The 27,692-nt window shown below is 40.4% G+C and overlaps 1 protein-coding gene across 6 annotated transcripts in view; it reads right to left on the bottom strand.

Moving 5' to 3' along the window:
* Positions 1 to 1,846: 1,846 nt before the first annotated feature.
* The window catches only part of B4galt4 (beta-1,4-galactosyltransferase 4), a 40,222-nt gene continuing 14,376 nt past the window's right edge, over positions 1,847 to 27,692 (bottom strand). Inside the window, exons 4-8 of one of the 6 annotated variants that reach the window (XR_015452882.1) lie at positions 25,586 to 25,773; positions 17,720 to 17,842; positions 15,819 to 15,923; positions 4,144 to 4,286; positions 2,942 to 3,839 (exon numbers count right to left, since the gene is read on the bottom strand). Coding sequence is in view for 3 of the 6 variants with exons in the window: in XM_087215864.1 (XP_087071990.1) it covers positions 3,707 to 3,839; positions 15,819 to 15,923; positions 17,720 to 17,842; positions 25,586 to 25,773 (549 nt within the window). In the remaining 3 variants the exon portion in view is untranslated. Of the gene's footprint in view, positions 3,840 to 4,143; positions 4,287 to 15,818; positions 15,924 to 17,719; positions 17,843 to 25,585; positions 25,774 to 27,692 lie in introns of all 6 variants that reach the window. The other 5 variants (XR_015452884.1, XM_087215864.1, XM_087215860.1 and 2 more) reach the window with 5 other exon arrangements.

The following is a 27,692-nucleotide window of genomic DNA, read 5'->3' on the forward strand; positions in this document are numbered from 1 at the left end:
AGGAGGAAAAATGATACAGAGCAAGGATTCAATTATTATGCCCTACCCATCACCAACAACTCTTCCAAGTCTCAGTCTCTCTCTCTCTCTCTCTCTCTCTCTCTCTCTCTCTCTCTCTCCTCCCTCTCCCTCTCTCCCTCTCTCTCTCTCCCTCTTCCATGTAGACACTCAGGGATGATATTTGAATTCTCAACAACTGTCAACAGAACAATGGAGCATTTACCTATAGAGGTGTGCTCTCTGGGATACAGCCTGTGAGCCACTCCCTTGTGTACGCCCTCTCAGCAGACTCTCTCAGCAGATACAAGATGACTAGCCACAAACACACACAAGAAAGTGGCAACAATTTAAAATATCTTAGTGAAAAACAAGTTACACACGGACCTCAATATGTTTCATCATGTAGGACATTAATGGTTCTTTACAGGGAACCAGGATTCATGGCAGAAAACATCATTCACTTCCCTCAAGAGTCCATTCACAGAGCATTTTGGGGCTCCCAAGAAAATTATCCAACTAGGACTTAAGTGAAAGCAAAGGGGATACAGGCAGATTAAGTAGGAAGCGAGTCTGGAAAAAAAGTAGAAAGAAACCAGATGATCTGAATGTACTTTGTTAGGGTCCAGAAGCTGTAGAAGCTAGGACAGGGATATCAACCCAAGAAAACCCCCTCAAAGACTGAAGCAGCTCAGATGAAGACAATGTGGTATACTGTGCTGGAAGTCAGAAGACCTGAGTTGGCCTTGACCCTCCATTTACTAGTCATGGCATTTCTGCAATGACCTTCCTCTTCTGGACCTCCACTTCCTCCTCTGCCCCTCTTATCTCTAGAGTCTACAGTGTCCATAAAGTGTGTATAGACATGTCACAAGCCATAAAGCACTATAAAAATGAATGCTAGCACTCCATTTTATAAAACACACACACATACATTTTCTTTAGCCAGTCTCCAGTTGATGGGCATTTGCACTGCTTCCAAGTTTTAGCTATTACAAATTGTGCTATGAACATGGGTGCACATATATCACTGTGGTATGATTCTTTTAATTCTTTGGGGAAGATACCCAGCAGTGGAATAGCTGGGTCAAATGGGACCTCTTATCCTAGTTCTTTGAGGGATCTCCATACTGATTTCCACAGTGGTTGCACCACCAGCAGTGGAGAAGGGTTCCTTTTTCCCCACAGTCCCACCAGCATTTATTGGTTGATGTCAGCATAATGTATACCTAAAATGTACCAATAAAATTAATGAATAAAAAATGAGTGCTAGCATAAGTGAGAAAAAAAGCAACAAAAACTTTCAAGTAGCAGACTCTTTGTGTTAGGTGGTTGTGATGTCCAAATAGTCTGCATTCAGATAATTCTTAGCAAGCATGGCACACATAAGGGTCTCTGCAACATGGAAAATGCTTGGCCTCTTTTTGAAATTGACTGTGAAAAAAGAACAAAAGGCAGGGACTGAGAAAAGCTCAGTTCCTTTGAAGCAAACTCCACAGCCTGGCTGTGAGGTGAGAACAAGGAGGGTGAAAACAACAAGCAAGCAGGTGGCCACAGGCACCAGCCAGCCAGCCACTGAGGTGGACTCCCCGCACTAGTCAAGTGGCACAGGGTGGCATAAAGATCTTAAAAAATTATCTTCCACCTCAAGAAGTTTCACAAGTCATTATCTTGGTTGAAACAATTATCTGAAGAAACGTAAAAGGCATAGTTCAGCGGGTTCCAACATTTTTTTAAATGCAGAACTTATTAATAACCAAAAAACAAAATCAGGGAATTTTCACATGGCATTAGCTATATTCTATTTCCACTGAGTAAGAAACCAAGTTCTCAAATATGAGTCCTCAAATTCTCAGCGCACACCATTTTATTCCATTGTTCTCCCCAACCATGACCAGAACCCACTGCCTCCAAGTTGCAGTCTATTAACACCTTGATAATTAAAGGAGTGGGGCAGAATAGTACTAGAGAAAAGTTCTGCAGAAGAGGAGGAAGGAAGGGGGAAAGCTCCCTATTAGGAAGTCTCCTAAGAATGAAACTCCTTTAGAGGTTTGGGCCAAAAATGTGAAAACAATTAGTACTGTTTTGCTGAATAAAAAAAACCCAACTTTTACTCCCTGGTCTGAATGAAATGTAAATCAAGCTAGGCCCTAGGTAAACCCATAATATCTATAAAATGCATCGTCCTTTCAAATTCTCCTTCTCCACGCAGGTGGTGGTCTTTCTTGGGTGTTTCTAGACTGTCCTTGCCCTCTCTGGGTTTGGGAGGAGGTGTTATTCACCCCAGTTGGCTGGTACCCATTCATGTTAAAGTTTAATAGTCAGGATGTCATGTAATGGCAGTGGCTTGAGGACTCCTGGGGCTCACGTACACTACAATACTTGCTTAAGAACATCCATTCCTACCTTATTGATGTGTTCATTCATTCTCCCAAGCAAAAAGAGTATGTGTACTGCTGTTCCAAACCAGTAACCTTCCTTTGATTCTCTCTCCCATGCCCCAAGAAACTCAGTGGACTGGTGGCTTCTCTCCCAAGTCACTATCACTGCCCAAGTCAGGGCCACAGCCCCGCCATCATCCCAAATCAAAGGCTTCCCAACCCTGGGCCACCTCAAAGGCTGGCCCTACTCCTGCCTGTCCCATATCCAAGCAGGTGCACCCCTGAGGTCGCCCTGCTGTTCCTACTGTTGATTATGGGAAAGAAGGAGGCATAAAAGATGAAGAGAACTAACCTGCAGACGCCCTGGGAATGAGAGACAGAGGGACCTCCTGGAGCTGGCTGTGCAGGAAGACATACAGAACAGCAGGGAGAGGAACAGAAGGATGAAATAGAGTGGGAGTGTTTGATTTCATTTGTTCTACTTTTAAGCTGCTTAAAATAAAGGATCTTGAAATAAATACATCTGTGACCTCCAATGACAGTAAAAAACAAGACTGAGCACCTGAAGCTTTTTCATATTTTACTACAGAGGTACTTTATAGATGTATTATTGGTTACTGTGTAATTTGTAAACTGTTAAATCATATACTACATGTATAAAATTATTGTACAAAAACTTTAAAAACTAGCAGCTAATGTGCTGTCTGCTGGTTGCTTATGGGAAGGTACATCTGGGCAGGTGGCATCCACTCCTGAGGACCAGCAGAGCCACTGAGGCCAGTTCATCTGACTTCCTGTCCTTCTGCCACCTCTTCATTCCTAAATTCAGACTCTTCTGTGGCCTCTTCTGTGGCCTTCTCACCTAGGACCCACCATTTCACAGATCCCATGCAGGATAAATGAGCAATAGAAACATGCCTTTGTACCTTTCTTGCTTGGATGAGAACAATTCCAGTTCTCTGAGACATTCAGCAAACCCATTTTCTATGAGCTTTTATCTCATAATGCATCACTTCAAACTTAAATAAATCCCCTCCAACCAGAGTTTTCAGGTAGCCTTCATGGTATCTTTTGAGTGGCCTTTTTGTACTGTCCTTCAAGTACCTATTACAATATTTAACCCTAAATGATCAAAACAACTAAGAAACCTGTCTTGTTACAGTGGTTTTACATTCCATATCACCAGGAGCTCTGCTAAGAGAATGCAAAAAGGAAACATTCAGTTCAAAAATTGGCTGCAACAAGTTCTCAATATGTGCTAGCTACTAGGGAAAGTCTCTAGGTCAAAATTGTTGCGGTCAGTTTCTGAAATGCCAAAAGATTCAGGGTCATGCACCAGCCCAGAAATCCACGGTGATGTTGATATATAAAGGATTGTGTTCCACAGACAATAATTTATAAGAACAACTTGTCAAGCCATCTGTTTTCCAGACCTGTGACACTCGGTGCAAGAGCTTCATCCTAAAGATAAAAAGAGCAGAAAATTAAAACATAGTCTCCTTCTGGCATCTTACCCCCAATACTACTCATCCCCAGATATAACCCCTATTAACAGTTTCTTATGTAATTTTCATGAAATTTTATGCATATATAAGCAAATATGTAATTTTTATTTTTAAATAAATGGTATCACATTATATACACAAAAAAAGACAAAAAGAGCAAATGTGAATGATAAAACAAGAATTTGGCACATGTCTCCTGTGCTTTTTGCCTTGCCCCAAAATTATAAATTTAAGTATACACATTTTATAAATTATTGCACCTGTTGGGTTTCCTACAGCCAAAAACAGTTGTTTTCTCCATTGAAGGTAAGGACAGCAACATAGTCATGTACTCATGTGTCAGAGCCCTCTTAAGACCGTGGAGACCAATGGTGAAGGAGTCACCATCCTCAGTGTCCCCAGGCTGCAGGACAAAGGAAGGACAAGTACCCTGATACAACAGAATGCATGTCACCTGCTGTTACTAAGTCCTTGGCTGAGCTTTAGGGGATCTCTGGACCCTCCAGTGTTGTTAGGGGAGTTTCATGTCTGCAGGTGGGGTGGACACACGGCTTTAATAAGACTCTATAAACCCCTGAGGATGTATATAGAAGAGGATGAATGAAGGGCACTAACCTTGTGGGGCAGCCTGGTGAGGGGGGTAGAGAAGGTAAATTTCACTTAGGATTAAAAGAGGTGAAAGTCACTAAGTGAAGAAGGTGAAGGAAAGAACACTTCAGCAGAGAGACCACAGGCAAGGTACATGGACACGCAAAAGATCAGGATGCATTTGAGGACAGATGTGTCATTCAAGTACTGGGAGCCAAGGAAAGTGGGGTGAAAAATGAGCCATGAAAGGAATAGGACTCTGGGATCTCACCATTGAAAACAACAGCAGTGGAGAGAGGAAGCATAATGTTAAACTGAATAACGCCAGCAGAGAAGTACATGTGATTTCATTTACATAAAGTTGAAAAACATGCAAAACTAAACAATCTTTTGTCTACAGATTCAAACACAAGTGGAAATAAGAAACAATTATTAATAGCATACATAATTACCACAGAAATTCAGGAAAGTGTTACTGGGGAAGAGTAGGGCAGGAAGGGGGAGGGAATGGGGTTAGGGAGGCCACAGGGGCATGAACATACACTGGGTGTGGAGCATTAAGAATTGCCATACTCCCCCAGCACCGAGGAGGTGAGCCACACGGACACGAGCAGCACACACCCTGCAGCCCACATTGAAATGAGAAGACATGTAAATAAGTCGCAAAACCAGACTCCCAGATCACCTAAAGGAACCCCAAAGGGAAACAAGATGGAACAATCTGATACTCAACCACCTGGATTCCCTGAACTGGCAACAAAAGAGGATCTGGAAAAAATGAAATCAGAAATAATTTCTCAGATAAGAGCAGAGATTGTGCCCACAGGGAAAGACATGATTAATAATCTAGAGAGGGCACAGATAAAAAAACAGAGGAGCTGAGGAACATGATGGAATCCCAACAGAGGAAAAAAATGGATCCATAAAACAGATGCAAACAGATTTGTAGGAGATTAAAAACTCCATTGAAAGTTAATGCAACAGAATGAGCCAATATGAGGACAGAATTTCAGATACAGAAGATAAGATTGCAATTAGTAACCAGGAAAAGAAAAATTGCTTCAAAATTGTAAGGGACCATGAGAAATCAATCCAGCAGCTGCTAGACGATGCAAAGAAGAATAACATAAAACTGATAAGAGTCAATGAAGAAACAGGAGAGAGTGAAGATGACATAAAAAAACTGTTCACAGAAGTGATGGCATAAAACTTCCCAGGCAGGGGGAAAGAACTTGAGGTACAGATACGTAGGGCATATAGTAAGCCAACAAGCCTTGATCAAAAAAAATCTACACATAGGAGGGTTTTGGGCCACCACAGCACCACTCTAGGTACAGAGGAGGAGACTTCTGGGCTGCCGTAGCACCACTCCCAGTGCAGAGGAGGTGAGCAGTTCAGGTGCCAGTAGCACACTACCCAATCCCATTGAAATGAGAAGACACATAAACAAGTCTCAAAACCAGACTTCCGGATCACCTACAGCAACCCCAAAGTGAAATGAGATGGAACATACTGATACTCAACCACCTAGACTCCCTGAACTGGCAACAAAAGAGGATATGGAAAAAATAAAATCAGAAAAAATTTCTTACATAGCAGCAGAGGTTGTGCTCATAGTGCAAGACATAATTAATAAATCTAGAGAGGAGCTGAGGAACATGATGGAATCCTAACATAGGAAACAAATGGAATTCATAAAATTGCAAAAAGATTTCCAGGAGATTAAAAACTCCACTGAAAGTCTACATAGCAGAATGAGCCAATGTGAGGACAGAATTTCAGATATAGAAGATAAGATTGCAATTAGTGACCAAGAAAAGAAAAACTGCTTCAAAATTGTAAGGGACCAAGAGAAATCAATCCAGCAGCTGCTAGACAATGTAAAGAAGAATAACATAAGACTGATTGGAGTCAATGAAGAAACAGGAGAGAGTGCAGATGACATAAAAAACTGTTCACAGAAGTAATAGCAGAAAACTTCCCAAGCAGGGGAAAAGAACCTGACATACAGATAAGTGAGACATACAGGACTCCAACTAACCTTGATCAAAAAAAAAATCTACACATAGGCATATAATTGTTAAGATTCCAGAAACCCAACAGAAGAACAAAGTTCTACAAGCAGTTAGGGAAAAGAAACAAATCACATACAAAAGTAAGCCCATCAGAATCACAGCAGACTTCTCAATGCAAACCCTCAAGACAAGAAGAGCTTGGAGTGATGTATTCCAACCCCTAAAGGAAAATAGCCTCCAACCCAGCTTGATGTACCCTGAAAAACTATCTTTCAAAATTGTTGGATATATAACATACTTTCATTAGAAACAGCACCTAAGAAACTTCATAAATACCAAATCAGCACTCCAAAAACTTTCAAACAATATCCTAGGAAAAGAAAACGAGGATCACAATCCCAGGAAACCCAGCAGAATGAATCCATTGGGTGCAACAAGAAATTAAATGTAAAGGGGGAGAATCCAACAAAAAGAAAAAGTCATGACAATAAGTCAGTATGTATTAGTTATAACCATCAATGTTAATGGTCTCAATTCACCAATCAAAACAAACAGACAGCCAGAATGGGTCAAAAAGCAAGATCCAACAATATGCTTGCATACAAGAAACATACTTAATTCAAAAAGAAACTCACAGACTGAAAGTTAAAATGTGGAAAACAATACTAATGCCACAGGAACCTGAAAAAACACAGGAGTATCTATCCTCTTCGCAGATCAAGTGGATTTCAAACCAACACTGATTAAGAGAGACAAAGAAAGACACTACTTCCTTGTAAAGGGAACAATCCAAGCGGAAGACATGATGATCATAAATATCTATGCACCAAATGCTAGTGCATCCAACTATATAAAATGGACATGAAACGTCACATATGCACTAATACAATAGTAGAGGAGACCTCAGTACCCCATTGTCACAATAGATAAACTAGACAAAAAAAAAGCAATGAAATACTAGAACTCAATCAAATTATTGAAGATAAGAACATAACAGATGTTTACAGAGTGTTTCACCCCACAAAATCAGAATACAGATTCTTTTCAGTTGCACATGGGTCGTTCTCCAAAATAGACCACATACTCGCTCATAGAACATGTTAAAGTAAGTGCAAAGGAATTCAAGTTATCCCCTGTTTATTATCAGACCATAGTGCAATGAAATTGGAGATCAATAGTAAAAGAAACAGCAAAAATTTCATAAACACATGGAAATTGAACAACACACTTCTGAATAACCAATGGATACAGAGGAAAATAAAGAAGAAATCAGGGAGTTCCTTCAATTAAATGACAATGACAATACAACATATTGGAATTTATGGGACACAATGAAAGCAGTCTTACAAGGGAAATTCATAGCAGTGAGTACTCATATTAGGAAAACAGAGTGTGCCCAATTAAACAACCTGATGCTGAACCTCAAGCTTCTAGAAAAAGAAGAGCAGGGCAAACCCAAAGCTCCTACAAGGGAGGAAATTAATAAAGATCAGAGCAAAAATCAATGCAATGGAGACTAAGAGAACAATACAGAAAATCAATGAAGCCAAGAGTTGGTTCTTCGAAAGAATAAATAAAATTGACAAATCCTTAGCTGACCTTATCAGAAAAAGAAAAGAAAGGGCCCAAATCCATGCAATTCAGAATGAAAAGGATGAAATTACAACAGACCCAGCAGAAATTCAGAGGATCATCAGTACCTACTTTCAGAACCTATATGCCAATAAGATGGAAAACACAGGCCAATAAGATGGAAAACACAGAAGAAATGGACAGATTCACAGATACATATGAATTACCAACATTGAATGAAGAAGACCTAACAATTCTAAACAACCAAATATCAATAAATGAAATTGACAATGTAATTAAAAACTTACCAACTAAGAAAAGCCTGGGTCCTGATGGCTTCACTGCTGAAATCTACAAGACATTTAGAGAGGAACTATCGCCACTACTGTTGAAACTTTTCAATGAAATTGAAAGGGAAGCAATACTCCCAAATTCATTCCTGGAAGCAAGCATCACCTTGATCTCCAAAGCAAAGAAAGACCCAACTGAAAAAGGGAACCATATGCCAATCTCACTAATAACATAGATGCAAAAATCCTTAATAACATACTGGCAAATAGAATGCAGAAGATCATCGAGAAAATCATACACCCTGACCCAGAGGGATTCCTCCCAGGTATGCAGGGATGGTTCAACATATGCAAATCAATCAACGTAATACACTATATCAATAGAGCCAAGGACAAAAACCATATGATCATCTCAACAGATGCAGAAAAAGCATTTGACATGCATTTATGATAAAAAAAAAACCTACAAAAAATTGGAATAGATGGTCTCTACCTCAATCTGATAAAAGCTATCTATGAAAAACCAACAGCCCATACTAAATGTCCAAAAACTGAAATACTTCACACTCAAATCAGGAACAAGACAAGGATGTCCACTATCACCACTCTTGTTCAATATAGTTTTGGAAACATTAGCCACCGCAATTAGACAAGAGAAAGAAATAAAAAGAATGAAGATAGGAAATGTGGTACACGCCCTACCGAGGTCCTGAGTCACGCGGAAGACACCGAATCACCCCACTGCAGACAGGCAGGTCTGCCCACACCCTGCCGAGGTCCCCAGTCGTGCAGAACACAAGCCACATCAGCCTGCTGCAGACAGACAGGTCTGTGCAGGCCCTACCAAGGTCCTGAGTCACGCGGAAGATGCCAAATCAGCCCGCTGCAGACAGGCAGGTCTGTGCACACCCTACCGAGATCCTGAGTCACGTGGAAGACACCAAATCACCCCACTGCAGACAGGCAGCCACCTGATTCCACATTACCAAGGCGCAGAGGACACCAGACCACCAGAACAAGGTACTGAGTCTCACTGTTCCTGGCCCAGAGTTAGGGGCTTCTGAGCCATCGTCCAACTGCTTCTGGTCCAGAGGAAGGGGCTTCCCAGTCACCATCCCTCCCGCTGTTCCCAGCCTAGAGGAAAGGGCTTTTGGGCCACCTTCTGTCCCGCTGCTCCTGGTCCAGAGGAAGGGGCTTCTGGGCCACCATCCCTCCCACCGCTCCCGGCCCAGAGGGAGGGGCTTCTGAGCCACCATGCCACTGCTCCTGGTTCAGAGGAAGGGGTTTCCCAGTCACCATCCCTCCGGCTGCTCCCAGTCCACAGGAAAGGGCTTTTGGGTCACCATCCCTACCACTGCTCTCGGCCCCTGTCCCACCTCACCCAGCTCAGAGGAGGTAATCCGTGCAGGTGCTAACAGGCCCCCGCCCCAGTCGAAATGAGAAAACACATAAATAAGTCTCAAAACCAGACTTCCAGGTCACCTACAGCAACCCCAAAGGGAAATGACATAGAACACTCTGACACTCAACCACCTGGACCCACTGAACTGGCAACAAAAGGGGATCTGGAAAAAATGAAATCAGAAATAATTTCTCAGATAACAGGAGAAATTGTGCCCCTAGTGCAAGACATGATTAATAAATCTAGAGAGGAGCTCAGGAACATGATGGAATCCCAACATAAGAAAGAAATGGAATCCATAAAACAGATGCATATAGATTTCCAGGACATGAAAAACTCCATTGAAAGTCTACACAGCAGAATGAGCCAATGTGAGGACAGAATTTCAGATATAGAAGATAAGATTGCAATTAGTGACCAGGAAAAGAAAAATTGCTTCAAAATTATAAGGGAACATGAGAAATCAATCCAGCAGCTGCTAGATGATGCAAAAAAGAATAACATAAGACTGATTGGGCTCAATGAAGAAACAGGAGAGAGTGCAGATGACATAAAAAATCTCTTCACAGAAATAATGGCAAAAAACTTCCCACGCAGGGGAAAAGAGCTTGACATACAGATAAGTGAGGCATATAGGACTCCAAATAGCCTTGATCAAAAAAAATCTACACATAGGCATATAACTGTTAAGATTCCAGAAACAAAACAGAAGAACAAAGTCGTCCAAGCAGTCAGAGAAAAGAAACAAATCACATACAAAGGAAAGCCCATCAGAATCACAACAGACTTCTCAACACAAACCATCAAGGCAAGAAGACCTTGGAGTGACATATTCCAAGCCCTAAAAGAAAACAGCCTCCAACCCAGATTGATGTACCCTGCAAAACTATCTTTCAAAATGGATGGAGAAATAAGATACTTTCATGACAAAGAGCACCTTAGGAACTTTGTGAATACCAAACCAGCACTCCAAAGAATTTTACACAATATCCTAGGAACAGACATTGAGGATCACAACCCCAGGAAGCAAAGCAGAATGAACCCATCTGGCATGACAAGAAATTAAATGGAAAGGGGGAGAACCCAACAAAAAGAAAAAGTCATGGCAATGACAAGTTAATACCTTTCAGTTATAACCATCAACGTTAATGGTCTCAATTCACCAATCAAAAGAAATAGACTGGCAGAATGGCTCAGGAAGCACAATCCAACAATAGGCTGCATACAAGAAACACACTGAATTCAAAAGGAAACTCATAGACTGAAAGTTAAAGGGTGGAAAACAATACTGCATGTGACAGGAACCCAAAAAAAAGCAGGAGTAGCTATCCTCTTGGCAGATCAAGTAGATTTCAAACCAACACTAATTAAGAGAGATGAAGAAGGACACTACTTCCTTGTAAAGGGAACAATCCAAGAGGAAGAGATGACAATCATAAATATCTATGCACCAAACACTAGTGTACCCAACTATATAAAACAAATACTAACGGACATGAAAAGCCATATAGGCACTAATACAATTGCAGTGGGAGACCTCAACACTCCACTGTCACAAATAGATAGATCAACTAGACTAAAAATAAGTAATGAAACACTAGAACTCAATCGAACTCTTGAACAAATGAACTGAAGAGATGTTTACAGACTCTTCCACCTCACAAAATCAGAATACACATTCTTCTCAGCTGCACATGGGTCATTCTCAAAAATAGACCACATGCTCACACATAGAACATGTTTAAGTAAGTGCAAAGGAATTGAAGTTATCCCCTGTATATTATCAGACCATAGTGCAATGAAATTGGAGATCCATAGCAAAAGAAACTCAAAAAATTTCATAAACACATGGAAATTGAACAACACACTTCTGAATAACCAATGGGTCACAGAGGAAATTAAAGAAGAAATCACACAGTTCCTTCAATTAAATGACAATGACAATACAACATATTGGAATCTATGGGACACAATGAAAGCAGTCTTACGAGGGAAATTCATAGCAGTGAATATGCATATTAGGAAAACAGAACGAGCCCAATTAAACAACCTGATGCTGAAACTCAAGCTTCTAGAAAAAGAAGAGCAGGACAACCCCAAAGCTCATACAAGGGAAGAAATTATAAAGATCAGAGGAGAAATCAATTCAATGGAGACTAAGAGAATGATACAAAAAATCAATGAAGCCAAGAGTTAGTTCTTCGAAAGAATCAATGAAATTGATAAACATTTAGTCAACCTTGTCAGAAAAAGGAAAGAAAAGGCCCAAATCCATGCAATTTGGAATGAAAAGGGTGAAACTACAACAGACCCAGCAGAAATCCAGATGATCATCAATACCTACTTCCAGAACCTATACGCCAATAAGATGGACAACACAGAAGAAATGGACAGATTCCTAGATACATGTGAATTACCAAAGTTGAACAAAGAAGACCTACAAATTCTGAACAACCCAATATCAACCAATGAAATTGAAAACGAAATTAAAAACTAATCAGCTAAGAAAATCCCGGGCCCTAATGGCTTCACTGCTGAATTCTACAAGACATTTAGAGAGGAACTGCTGCCGCTACTGTTTAAACTCTTCAATGAAATTGAAAGGGAAGCCATACTCCCAAATTCATTCCTGGAAGCAAGCATCACCTTGATCCCCAAAGCAGAGAAAGACCCAACTGAAAAAGAGAACTATAGGCCAATCTCACTAATGAACATAGATGCAAAAATCCTTAATAAGATACTGGCAAACAGAATGCAGAAGATCATCAAGAAGATCATACACCCTGATCAAGTGGGATTCATCCGAGGGATGCAGGGAGGGTTCAATATACGAAAATCAATTAATGTAATACACTACATCAATAGAGCCAAGGACAAAAACCATATGATTATCTCCATAGACACAGAAAAAGCATTTGACAAAATCCAACATGCATTTATGATAAAAACCCTACACAAAATTGGAATAGATGGTCTCTACCTCAAACTGATAGAAGCCATCTATGAAAAACCAACAGCCAATGTCATACTAAATGGTCTGAAACTGAAATCCTTCACACTAAAATCAGGAACAAGACAAGGGTGTCCACTAACACCACTGTTGTTCAATATAGTTCTGGAAACATTAGCCATGGCAATTAGACAAGAGAAAGAAATAAAAGGAATAAAGATAGGTAATGAAAAAGTCAAATTGTCATTATTTGCAGATGACATGACACTCTATATAGAAGACCCCAAGAACTCCACCAAAAGTCTTCTAGACTTAATAACCAAATTCAGTCAAGTAGCTGGTTACAAGGTCAACACACAAAAATCAATAGCTTTCCTCTACACCAATGACAGACTCGCTGAGAGAGAAACAGGGCAAATAATTCCTTTCACAATAGCATCCAAAAAACTGAAATACCTAGGATTCAAACTAACAAAAGAAATCAAAGACCTCTTCTCTGAAAACTATGGCACTCTGAAAAGAGAGATTGAAGATGATATCAGAAAATGGACAGACATCCCCTGCTCCTAGGTAGGAAGGATTAATATAGTGAAAATGGCCATACTTCCAAAACTGCTATATAGATTTAATGCAATTCCAATTGAGATCCCAGCAGCATACTTCATAGACCTTGAGAAAACAATCCACAAATTCATTTGGAGCAAGAAGAGACCCAGGATAGCAAAAGCAATTCTAGGTAACAGAGACATGGCAGGGGGTATCACAATCCCCAACCTGCAACTCTACTACAAAGCTACTGTGATAAAAAACAGCATGGTACTAGCAAAGAAACAGACTTGAGGACCAGTGGAACAGATTAGAAGATGCAGAAACAACATCAGACACACTCAGCCATCTCATCTTCGACAAAGGAGCCAAACACCCTCACTGGGGGAAAGATAGCCTCTTTAACAAATGGTGCTGGAAAAATTGGGCTTCAACTTGCCAAAGATTAAAACTAGACCTGTATCTCTCACCATGCACTAAACTAAAATCAAAATGGATTAAAGATCTAAATATTAAAATAGAAACTCTGAACCAGTTGGAACAGAGGTTAGGTAGAACCCTTGAAGACATTGGTGTAGGAAAAGATTTTATGAACAAAATCTCAGTTGCCCATGAACTAGCACAAACAATCAACAAGTGGGATCTCTGCTTATTAGAAGGCTTCTGCACAGCAAGAGAAACCACCAGCAGTGGGAAGAGACAATCCACAATGTGGGAAAAAATCTTCACCTGCTCTTCCTCAGACAAAGGTCTACTATCTCGAATCTATAAAGAACTTAAAAAGATCAGACTTCCCAAATTTAAAGACCCCATCCAAAAATGGGCATCTGAAATGAACAGACATTTCTCAGATAAAGAAGTAGAAATAGCAAATAAATACATGAAAAAATGTTCAACATCACTGGTCATTCGAGAGATGCAAATGAAAACAACACTGAGATTCCACTTCACTCCAGAAAGAATGGCTGCTATCATGAAATCAACCAATAACAAATGCTGGCAGGGCTGTGGGGAAAGAGGAACCCTGCTCCACTGCTGGTGGGAGTGTAGACTGGTGCAAGCACTGTGGAAATCAGTATGGAGATACCTCAAAGAACTAGGACTGGAAGTCCCATTTGACCTCACTATTCCACTGCTGGGGATCTTCCCCAAAGAATTAAAAGAATCATACCACAATGATATATGTGCACCCATGTTCATAGCAGTGCAGTTTGTAACAGCTAAAACTTGGAAACAGCCCAATTGCCCATCAACTGGAGACTGGATAAAGAAAATGTGGTATTTTATAAAATGGTGTACTACTCAGCTATAAAAAATGAGAAATTAGAGACATTTATAGCTAAATGGATGCACATTGAGGTGATACTCTTAAGTGAAATAAACAGGACCCACATGTGTAAATACTAAATAGTTTCTCTAGTGTGAGAAACTGAAAGTGTAAATAAGGACTAAAAGGTATAATAGATAATATGAAAAAGGAAGAAAAGGGGAAAAGGGGAAGGGGAAATGGGAGGGGTAGGGGAAAGGAAAGAAGGGAATGGAATTAATATGAGAAAATGAAAAAACGGAAACAAAGTCTTTGTAAATAAGGAGGGATGAGTGTGGAGAGCGAAAGGTTGAAATAACCTTGAGAGACCTCTGAGTCTCTTGAGAACATAATGAATCCTGGATATGCAGCTGGCACAAAAACAAGGATGGTTACTTGTAACGAGAGTGGTTAAATAGAAAGAGTTCGAATGTCTGCAGTGCAAGGGAACGTTATTCCCGGAGTTGTAAAGATACATTTGACCTTTTCCCTGGAAAATAATTAGTCGCTGAATTATGTGCAGAGGAGGGGTTGGGGGTTGTGGAACAGGTATATAAAGGGCAATAAAGTGGGAAGAGGGGTCCCCCCGCCGCCTCTCTCTCCTTTTTCTTTTCCTCAGAGGTTGTGTTTTTCTTTCATCCTCTCCCCTCCTCTCAGGTACTGTTCGACTAGTGACGGCTGGCACCGTCACAGATGAGGGGATTGAAGGGAGGGCTGGGGAAGGGGAGAAAATAAGAACCAAGAGAGATTATGTAAAGGTGCAAATTTGCAGTGATGAATGTCATTATATTGTATACCTAAAATGTACCAATAAAATAAAATTTTAAAAAATAAATAAATGAAAAGATCATCCAAATGTAGTATAGACCTTATCTATACAATGAACTGAACTACCAACTTTTGTTTTTGAAGCACTTATGAGATAATCAGGGAAACCTGACATTTGTTGATATTTAGGAAGTATTGCTAATTTTATGTTAGGTAAGATAATGGAATTCCAAGGGTGCATACTGAAGGATTTTCACACAAAATTTATAATATCTTTGATTTATTTTTAAATAATCTAGTAGAGGAGGGAACAAAAAAAGCTACAAGTAAATATGGAGGAGTTCCATGCACCATTCTCCCTAATCTTGTTTCTTTTTGAAAATTTCTTTCTTAAAAAGCTTTTAACAAAAGGTACTTGCTCATCTTATGGAAATCAGCACAGTCCCTCTTGACAGAAGGGGCCAGGTGCAGGTTGTCAGACATGAACCCAGGACTTACCTTTCCATGTTCACCTCATTACCTTTGTCTCTAGTGTGGAAGATCATTGTGTATTTACCCACTTCAGGCTTTGGCCGAGATATTTTCATTCTATGGAGTTCAACCCTAGGAAAATATCAGAAGAGATTGTAAACTAAATCTATTCCATTTACCTAGCACTGGGCACTTAAAAAGAATCATTGCAAAAGTTCACACACATGCACTTTGCTTGGGTATCAAAAAATAAAAAGAAGAAAAACTTATAAAATTTCAGATTTTCTTATACTGATGAGACCTGAGCCAATAAGCCCATAAAAGAATCACTGAAGCACCACGTGGATATTCAATTTACAGTCACTTTTTTAAAACCCTGATAATATATTTAGTGTTTGAATTAAGTGCTGAGAAATAGGACAATCAAGTCTCCTAGGATCTCTAATTTAATAAGCACTATCTTCTTTAGCAAAGAAATGAATATTTAAGGTCATGAGCTTTAAAGCCTCAGATCTAAGTTCAAATCTATCTAGGCTCTTGTTTACAATCTCAGCAAGTCAGTTCACTGTTACAGGTCTCGGTATCCACATCTGTAAACTGTGAACGGTGACATAGAATTGCTTTGAAAGAATCAAGCAACATAAGTCACATAGAACATGCTTTGCAAACTGAAGTATATTAAGTGAGAGCAAGGAAAGGTGGAAGTAAATATTCAGTCAATGAATCCCAACCAACTTTTATGTTCAAATCATTGTGATTTATCCATAGCATTAGTTGAAAATCATTCTGAATGCTATGATGTTCTTATCAAATAAAACTAAAGCTTGGGGACCCCTTCTACCTTGAAGCTGAGGTGTAGAAGGAAAATAGACAGTGAAAATAGGTAATCAATGCACAAGTCTACTAATCATCCCAGCTGGGCAAGGAGATAGATTTGGGGAAAGAGATTGGTACTGGTTACCTCTAGGCCTTGCTGTTCTGCCCTGAAACCAACCCAGCAGGCACCCTGTGTCCAGTTCCTAAGCCATGACCTTATAGGCTGCTGATTGGCAGCCACGTGAAGCCCATGGTCAGGGAAATCTATGCCCTCCTGCCAGAAACATTTCAGAGCCTCTCAGCTTAGGCCTGGGAACAAGACCAGCACAGAGCCTTTGGCTTCTTCATGCCAATGCAATTAGAAACTTCTGATAGTCACATATGTATTAATTCAAAACCCTCACTTAGGAATATCCTTTGCAAGAGGTACTAATAGGAGGAAGGGGTTTGGTGACAGCCAGGAAGACCCTGTGATCACAAAGCTACAATACCAGCAGTGAGCTCTTAAATAATTACTGATTTCTGGGAGCTGGGATACCTATAACTATCTGGCCCCCTAACCCAAGTTCAGGGGAGGAAGTTGACAGAGGAGCCCAGACATCCTGGGCATATTCCCTTGAGTCCTCCAGAGCAGAAAGTGGCCCTAGTGAAGCTGGGATAAAGCCAACACCCCAGGCCAGCAGTGGCTTCCACAGCATGCAGGAAAGGATGTCTTCAGAGGCTGTTAGCATTACCCATTCTGAATACTATGCTGGGCATAGTGCCAGGGTCTCTGGGGTCTGAGAAAAAGCACAAGGCTTCAACAGGCCCTTCTCTGTGTTGCAGTTTCAGACACCCTGCAGTCTGGAGTTTCTCATTCACTGGTGAGACCTTGTCTTGGTAAATCCTCCCCACTGATGAGCTTCAGAGGCCTCCACCAACACTTATGCACCCACCCTGGCGAACAATAATTCAGGACCCTTGCCCTCCCTCACTACTGCCATGCTTTATGCCAAATCAGCAGCCTTGTGACCCTCCAGATTGGTGTCTATAGGAATTATACATTAACACAGGTTTCCAGAGCCACCACTGATAGCAGAGCCCCATGAAGGGGACCTTTCTCTTTTGTTCACCTGAGTCTGAGGTCATCGTCTTCGCCTCCCCATCCCCAGTAGTTGTTAGAGAATCCATTCACCTTGAAAAACTGCTCTCTGCTTAGGGCAGTAACACCCCCAAAATATCCTCTGTAACGTAACCTGGAGCAAGAGAAGAGATAAAAGGTAAGGATGTTAGCGCAAAGCCCTTCTGCATGTACTCTTCAGAGGTCTCTGATTTTGGGGCAGGCATTCTAGAACACTCCTGCCTGACAGTTACCTCATAGCACCCCTGGCTTTTTGTCTTGTTTTTGTTCCTCTGTCTAGGCAAGTGCTCATCTCTGCGCACTAAGCAAGTTGCCACCCACGTGGTACTAATAATATTTGTGTGCAGAGGTCTGGAGAGATACCTGCAAATGTCTACCACAGCATCAGATCTGGATGACTAAACCTTATGTACCTATCCAGTGAATGGTAACAATTGCCAGGAGCACTGGGTTAAGAAGACTCCAGAGGTTCACAATAGCAACCAAAAAACTGAAATACCTAGGAATCAACCTAACGAAAAAAATCAAAGACCTCTTCTCTGAAAACTATGGCACTCTGAAAAGAGAGATTGAAGATGATATCAGAAAATGGACAGACATCCCCTGCTCCTGGGTAGGAAGGATTAATAGAGTGAAAATGGCCATACTTCCAAAACTGCTATATAGATTTAATGCAACTCCAATTGACATCCCAGCAGCGTACTTCATAGACCTCAAGAAAACAATCCAAAAATTCAGTTGCAACAAGAAGAGACCCAGAATAGCAAAAGCAATTCTAGGTAACAGAGACATGGCAGGGGGTATCACAATCCCCAACCTGCAACTATACTACAAAGCTACTGTGATAAAAACAGCACGGTACTGGCAAAGAAACAGACTTGAGGACCAGTGGAACAGATTAGAAGATGCAGAAACAATGCCAGACACACTCAGCCATCTCATCTTCGACAAAGGAGCCAAACACCCTCACTGGAGGAAAGATAGCCTCTTTAATAAATAGTGCTGGAAAAATTGGGCTTCAACTTGCCAAAGATTAAAACTAGACCTATATCTCTCACCATGCACTAAACTAAAATCAAAATGGATTAAAGATCTAAATATTAAAATAGAAACTCTGAACCAGTTGGAACAGAGGTTAGGTAGACCCCTTGAAGACATTGGTGTAGGAAAAGATTTTATGAACAAAATCTCAGTTGCCCGTGAACTAGCACAATCAACAAGTGGGATCTCTGCTTATTAGAAGGCTTCTGCACAGCAAGAGAAACCACCAGCAGTGTGAAGAGACAACCCACAATGTGGGGAAAAAGTCTTCACCTGCTCTTCCTCAGACAAAGGTCTACTATCTCGAATCTATAAAGAACTTAAAAAGATCAGACTTCCCAAATTTAAAGACCCCATCCAAAAATGGGCATCTGAAATGAACAGACATTTCTCAGACAAAGAAGTAGAAATAGCAAATAAATACATGAAAAAATGTTCAACATCACTGGTCATTCGAGAGATGCAAATGAAAACAATGCTGAGATTCCACTTCACTCCAGAAAGAATGGCTGCTATAATGAAATCAACCAATTACAAATGCTGGCGGGGCTGTGGGGAAAGAGGAACCCTGCTCCACTGCTGGTGGGAGTGTAGACTGGTGCAAGCACTGTGGAAATCAGTATGGAGATACCTCAAAGAACTAGGACTGGAAGTCCTATTTGACCCTGCTATGTCAATGCTGGGGATCTTCCCCAAAGAATTAAAAGAATCATGCCATAGTGATATATGTGCGCCCATGTTCATAGCAGCACAGTTTGTGATAGCTAAAACTTGGAAACAGCCCAAATGCCCATCAACTGGAGACTGGATAAAGAAAATGTGGTTTTTTCATAAAATGGAGTACTACTCAGGCATAAAAAATGAGAAATTAGAGACACTTATAGCTAAGTGGATGCACATTGAGGCAATACTGTTAAGTGAAATAAATAGGACACACATGTATAAATACTGAATAGTTTCTCTGGTGTGAGAAACTGAAAGTGTAAATAAAGACTAAAATGTATAATAGGTAATGTGAAATAGGAAGAAAAGGGGCAAAGGGGAAGGAAGTGGGAGGGATAGGGGAAAGGATAGAAGGGAATGGGATTAATATGAGAAAATGCAAAAATAGGAACAAAATCTTTGAAAATAGGGAGGAATTGAGGGGTTGAAGGGAGGGCTGGGCAAGGGTGAAAAATAAGAACCAAGAGAGACTATGTAAAGGTGCAAATTTCCAATGCTGAATGTCATTATACTGTATACCTAAAACGTACCAATGATTAGAATGAATAATCAATAATGCAAAATAGGAAGAAAAGGTCCAAAGGGGTAGGGGTAGTGGGAGGGGCAGGGGAAAGGAAAGAAGGGAAAGGAAAAATGCTGAGAAATGGAAAAAATGGAAATAAAGTCTTTGTAAATAGGGAAGGGAGGGCTAGGAATGGGGAAAAAATAAGAATCAAGATGCATTATGTAAAGGTACAATTCCCAATGCGAAATGTAATTGTGTTGTATACCTACAATGTACCAATAAAAGAATTTAATAAAGTGCAAAAAAAAAAAAAGACTCCAGAGGTTATATCCAGATTCAGCAGGAATGAATGTTATGATGAACACATTATTCCCTAACTTTTACTCATTTTGGAGAAGAGGGATGAAGAGCAACAGAACGCTCCTGTATACTTTGTATGTACACACACTGCAAATCTCCATTTTAAGAGTCTGTTTCCCTGAAAACTCAACATATCACCCACCACCTCTGAGGTTTCTGGCTTGAGCAATTAGTAAGACAATACTGCCTTTTATGAAAATAGGGTATACAGAATAATAATAGGTGTTCTGTTTGGTTTTGAGAGGAACACAGAAAACTATGTCTTGTGCAAATTCAATCTGAGATTCCACCTGGGACTTTGCCAGTAGGAAAAGAATGCAGAGAAGCTCATAAGAGTGGCTAGAGATAATGCTTTGGAAATAAGCTGGTGGCAGATTGTACTTGAACACAGAGGAATCGAAGAAATCACCCAAAAACAATCTGGTGGATGAGAAGAAAAGAGCTCAAAGGGTAGAACCATGGGGTTAAGTTCTGCAGGATCAATGGGAATAATAAGGAAAGAGAAAATGACCAAAAAAAAAGAGGAGGTGGTAACAGTCCTATACGACTCTCATCTGATATCAGTGGACAAATGAACAGAACCGAGAAATAAAGGTAACCCTTAAATGTAACATGTAATGCGGTAACAAGTCAGATATGCAAGTGAAGGCAGTTTCATTACTCGACTGTTATGGAATAAAAGATGTGAATATTTAGGATCTCTAATTTTAATGAAATTTAGTTCAAATTTTTCCAGGACCAATTACATACAGCTATTTCTCCAGATAAGGAGAAACGTGAAAAGGGAACATCAATAAACATGTAAACACTTGTCATCTAACAAGTGACATCCAAAAAGCTAACTTGTAGTTCAGTGGCTTATTTCTATGTTCTGACTACAGACTAGAGACACCTTTGGCCTATAATAAAAACAGGTTTAGTTATATACCCCTAATCTAAAATTTTGGAAAATGGCTTTTTTTTTTTTTTTGGTACTGGGGATCGAACTCGGGTCCTTGCACTTGCGCAGCAGGTGGCGAAACCACTGAGCTAAATCCCCACCCCGGAAAATGGCATTTTTGTAACCTAAAGGGAATAAAGTGGTTAGGAGGTGGCCATCACTGACCAAGATATCTACTAGCAGTGACTTATGGCCATTGTTATCAACTCTGCTTGCCTGGGAAGGGTTCCTAACTACGCAAGACAGCAGTTTCATCTGGATCCCATGAGTAGAACCAGTACCCAGACAAAACCTTCCAAGCACCAAGGAGTAAGCTCCATAGAGAACCAGCACCAGTGCACAGGGAGGATCCATTGCTACCACCATCTGCCATGCACAAAACCACTGGCTGAGCACTGTGATAAGTGATCCCTGCTCTCTAGGAGTTCAAGATCCAACAAGACAGGTGAGCCTCCCCAGGGTTGAAAAAGGAGTTGTCACCATGCCAGGAGAAACGGCCTGGAAGGATTCAAAGAGGCAAAAAAAATAGGGAATCTCTTGTGGCCAAGGCTCTTGTGATAAAAAGCACTGGGGGAGAGAAGTTCAGGCTGTGTGAGAACCCCTGGAGACCAGCTTTTCTGGAGTGGGGAAGAGCAGGAGACAAGGCTGGGGACTTAATAGTTAAGGAACTCTTGCTTTGCCAGTTGCCTGGTACGTGGCAGCTGTCTCTATGTTTATTGACCATCTTTGCTTTTGGGGTTTGCTCCTATCTGGAAAGGGATAAATATTTAATTGGCCCTGGATCAGGCTTATGTATTTTTAAAGGCCTATCAATCCCAGGGTGAGGTATAGTCATAAAAGAACAGTAGAATCCTTGTCGAAAGCAGACGGTGCCAAAGAAACTTAAGAAAACCCTGCACAGGCCTATCCGGAGCTTTATGGCTGATCTATAGTTGATAATAATCAAGACTGATTTCTGGTTTGGTCAGGCCCTAGACACACGTGGCATGTTACTTTAACTTCTTTTCTCTGCACTTGTGGCAAGTGAAAACATTTCCTGCACTTATACCCACTGGCTGCGGTGATGGTGAAGCCTGGGCCCCGTGGTAGTGGTGCAGGTCCACAGTTACTGGCAGGGGACATTAGTTGCCTGCACCTGAACTTGCCAGCCATGGGCAAGACTTTGCCTGCTGTAGCAAAGATTAAGCAGAAAGGGAAGAGGGCACCTCTGACATTACTTTCCATTCCTCTCCCCAGCCACACAAGCTGAGGCAGTTTACATGATATATACTAGAAAATAGATTCATATAAATGGCAAACAAGAACCAGAGAAATTTAAAATCAGAATAGAAGATGAAGGTAGGAAATATATTAGCACTCTGATCTGCTAATAAGATTTTTTTCAGTTTCTAGAGAGGGTCATGGTCCAGCCTAGAACTTCTTGCATCCAGATTGGAAAATGAGACACATTCAATTGCCTGATTCATGTTCTAAGAAAGCCTGTAAGTTACTCAAGAGAGACAGACCTTCTAATATCTCATTATAAAAGAAATGGCGGACCAGTTACATTAACAAGTTAAAACAGCAAGATTTGTGCAAGGGCTATTCTTCAGACTATGTAGCATCCGTGATGGTGACATCAAAGGATAAGTTAAAATCACATTCCCAATAGGAAAGCCCAAGAACACAATTTTCTTATGTCTAGCCAATAGGGAAAAGTTTTAGATAACTTAATAGATTGAATATTAAGGTAGTTGTAGAAGCAAAATAATGTGTTCTTTTAAGATTTGCTTTTCCCATAACTCCTTGTTTAAGGTGACGGTTATCTGACTCTTTAACCAGTAACTTCATTAACCTAACAAAGTTACAATGCCAGGGTGAATTTATAATGTATATGTGCCTATCTTGTGTCAGTGGCTTGTACACAGGAACTGGAATTGTATTTACATATCAAAAACCACTAGGGATGAGATAATGGCTAAAAGGGATATAAAAAGGGAAACGGCTGAACAAAGGGAGCACAGATACTAACCAGACCTGTTTCTGGTGTTCCTGCCCGCTAGCGAGAAAAAATTTTATTATTTTATCCAAATTCTGTGTCTCCGTGTATTTCTTTCTGAGATTTCTGCAACATAGCTTAATACAAAGATACTACTATGGCTTGTATCTAGATGTCCCCACAAACCCTTATGCAGTCCCTTCCCTAACTCAGACATGTGGCATTTATTTCCTCAGCTTCAGCCCCTGGCTTGCTCCATTCTGTTCTGTAAAGACCAACTGAACTGAATGCCTCCTGTCATTCCCCAGCTGGAACCATGTGTCAACAGCTCACTACCCCCTTTCACAGGAAATCCAAACTTCTCATCAGACCAATAATCTCATCACTTGCTTCTCCCAGACATTTGCTCTAGGATACCAGTGAACCAGCAAGGGGCCGTGTCTCTGACATGTCTGGAACTCTGCTGGAAAGCTCTCACTGACTTCACCAGATTAAGGGGCCACCTTCCCTAGGAACAGCTTTAAACATTTCCTTAGCTGTTCTTAGAGATTGTGCTCTTACCCATCACAGCTTGTTCTAGGTAGTCTATTTGTTTCTACCCCACTGTTTATGCAGGGAATGGATTTCAAGTCAGCACCCAAGGCAAAACCCATAGTCCATGATATTCAAGAATTCTCTTAAATAGTGCAAAGTAAGAGACCTATTCACTGTAAGAGTGATATTGAAGCCAGGACCAAGTGAGGCATGAAGAGAATCAGTTTTTATTTCATACTCACTGAGAATACATAGTGGTGGAGTTGCCCATATTATACTGTAGTCTTACAGATCTCCCTCGAATTCTCCCATACACCCTCTCCATCTCTCCATCTGTCCTTTTCCCTCCCACCTTACTAAGTGCTTACAGTTGAATTTGCAGAGGTACAATGTGACTGTAACTCCCATGTAGCTCCCTGTCTCCTCATGCCAGCATTCACCAGGGCAAGCACTCTGCCTGTTCACTCTGGTCCTGTGGTGCCAAGCATCACAATTACCAGTGTGTGGCAGGACTTGGGGGAAGCTGGCAGGTATATGTGCACACACATGTAAATACAGTTTCCTTTATAGGGAAATTTTCTCAGCCACCATCTCCTCTCAATTGTGCTAAAATAGGAGCTAGTATAAGATAAGGTTGAAAAGCAGGTAATCCTCTCCTCACCACAGAGGTAGGGAGCCACAAAAAGACGGTGGTACCTAGCACTTCCCATGGTGGTTCTGAGAGAAAAGAACTTGTCCTGGGCATCCTAACTCCTAAGTAGACATTTTAGCAGACAGCTACACTCCTTTTCACCTCCCTGGAACTCTGGAAAGAAGCTGCAGTCTGAAAAGAAAGAGGTGCTGTATCTGAAAGTTAGCCTAAGGGACACCATCTTTCTACCTCCCAAAAAGGAAGTCAGTGCGGGAGACTGCAATATTGATTGAGCTCAAAGCATGCTCTAAGCAGTGCAGGCTGTGAAGAATTAATCCCACAATTGGCTTGTTTTGAGAACTGAGTCAAGCCAAAGCCTTCGTACTGAGGTCAAAGTAACTCACACCCAAATTCTATTCTCACAACTAAAACTTTCTTAACTAGAAGGACAATGTTCTAATTATAACTATATATTTTTTCTATTCTGTTCCTAATTTGAGAATGCTTTGTCTTTTTCCTTTATGGGCCTTGCTTACATTAATTTCCATAGAAACCACACAACTGCACATCCTCATATGTAGTTTCACCCTTGCACATAGCTCACCTTTATCCCAATTGATTACCAATAAAAATCAATGGCTTGGACTGGCCAGCACCTTTGTCAGCTGCACCAGCATTGGCCATCCTGGTGCCCCATTTTCTGTCTCTCTTAGTTCTATCTTTTAGTTTTTTTCTGAGGCTTGTGTCATACACTGAGCAGGAGACTGGAGCCTACTGTAGAGGCCTCCGGTAATGGTTTAGGGGTCCCCAGTAAGTTAGGGATAGACAAATATGTTAGGCAGGTTTTACTCACATGGGAAAGCTTGCAAAAGTTCCTCCACATAGGCACTGCAGGGTGAGCTGGCCACCATTTGCAGTGTGGATTATATCCTCTCTTGTGTTCTTTTCCTTTTGTGATCCTCTGTCAAGGTTGTTATAGGATTTTGTTATAGGATTTCTCTTCCCTGTTATATTTTCTTATTTCTATTTTGCATTTTAAGAAAATAATGGAGCACTTTTTCCTACTTCTCACTTTCCTATGATAATTTGGACATCATGTTCCACACAGCCTTGGTCACCACAGGGCAAGTGTTCGAGCCGACTTACCTGTACCCAGTGCTGTTCCTGCCTACCACCAGGTGCTTGGGCTGATCCTCACACACGTAAAGGTTGAAGTCATTCTCAGGCACCAGGTCCACATCATGGAATACAAAGCAGTCCCAGTTCTCCTCCTTGAGAGCTTCAAGATAGCCCACATTCAGGAGTCTGGCTCGATTAAATTTTTTAGTGCCAGCCTGTAAATAACAGAAATTAAACCACAAAGAGTTCCTGTAATAAGTTTTTCTACTGTTCAGCTCCAATTAAGGAACTGCTATTACTCTTAATGCACTTCAGATCTGACAGAAAAAACAGGATGATGAAAAAAACCTTTCTTTCTTTATCCTTCATACACACTTGCATTCTGTATCTTTAAAACATTCTTTTGAGTCTGGAGAGTTATTGTTTAATGGTATAGAATTTCAGAATAGCAAGAATAAAAATAAGTCTGAAGATTGGCTGCACAATAGTGAATATTTGTAACAGATATGGCTAAAGATAGTATACTTAGACATGGCTACGATGATAAAAATAAATAAAAATAAAAATTTGTTGAGACAGTAAATTTTATATTATATCTATTTTACCACAATTAAAAACTTTTAGCAGGGTGTGATGGTGTATGCTTGTAATTCCAGCACTTTGGGAGACTGAGGCTGGAAGATTGCAAAGGCAAGCCAAGCCTCATTAATTTAGTGACTTTATGAGATCCTATCTCAAAAAACAGAAAAGAAAAGGGCTGGAGATGTAGCTCAGCATGTGATTCTGGGTTCAATCCACAATGATGAATTATACACTTAAATTGTATTAAGATAGATCTCATGTTAAGTGTTCTTAACACAATAAAGTTATTTAAAAACTCAAAATTTTGAAAGATGCCTTTACTTATTCCATGTAAAACTACAAAACCTCTCATTCATACTAGTCACATCAACTAGTACTACTGCTTCACTCTTAGCTCTCATCTGATCCCCACCTCACCCTCTAAACAAATTGACACTAAGTTTCAAAGAGAACTAACTAGTAGTTTGTTAGAAAGGACCAAGGAATCTTGCCTTCAAACAGAGAAGATTATTGCAAATAGCTACTTCAAAGTTTCTTGGAAATCACTGTACAAAAATCCTGTTACAACATTAATGGTGGAAGCTAATCCTCACAGTGGCCTTATGAATGGAGATTTTTCCCTGAGTAAGAAAAGGATACAATTTGACTTGTAATATGACCAAAGCTATGGTGTGCAAAAGATTTTACAGTATTCATTTTTTTCATGGCTAGGTGGATCAAATTCTAAAGAATAAATTCTAATTTAATAAACAGTTCATCATAAGAAAGTGCAAGCAGTTCTCAGAAGTAACCACATGTTTTCCTGAAAAGAATAACACAATGCAACATATGCTTCCATTCATAAAAATGGTTCTATACCTTGGGGGTTTCCATCTTAAGTAAGAACCCAGAACCAAATAAATCACAGCTGTGATCAATGATGCTAAATAAACATAAAATTTTGTTTCAAGAAATGAGCAAAGATATATTAAATAAGCACACTGATTTTCAAGAGCCCCAGTTTATCACCAAGTGTACATGGCAGAAGCAATCTTCTGAGTTGTCAAGTTTTCCTAAACAAATATCACTACCTACAATCAATGGTAAGTAGTTAGTGATTTTGTTTGCATTCTTAGAATTTTTAAAAATTTGAGGGGACATTATTTGGATGGCCCACAGTGATTCTGAAAAGCTTAGACATAGATGTTTTAAGTGGATGTCTTATTTTTCTTTTAATAAACTTTAATAACAATAGAGTCATCTTTAATCACCCACTCCACAAACCTTAGAACTAAACTCTCCAAAAGCAGCCTACAGTTACATGGTGTTCCTGCTAAAATGATGCTTCTGGAAGCCCAATAAGTGAATCAAGCAGGTGAAAATTCAACATAGCATGACTGATATAATTCATAGCAGCAAAATTAAAGGCAGAAATGTGAAGAGAGTCACAGAACCCAGTGGCTACTAACACTCTGTACTCTGCAAATCCTGTCTAGATCTCCACTAAACACCTACACTCAGTAATGAGAATCAAGTCCAACAGCTCATTCAGTAGCAAATAGCAAGTGCAGAA

The sequence above is a fragment of the Heterocephalus glaber genome, unplaced genomic scaffold (assembly GCF_053883595.1).
Source record: "Heterocephalus glaber isolate CG9 unplaced genomic scaffold, H.glaber_assembly_v1.0 deba00000122, whole genome shotgun sequence".
Classification (NCBI taxonomy): Eukaryota; Metazoa; Chordata; class Mammalia; order Rodentia; family Bathyergidae; genus Heterocephalus; species Heterocephalus glaber.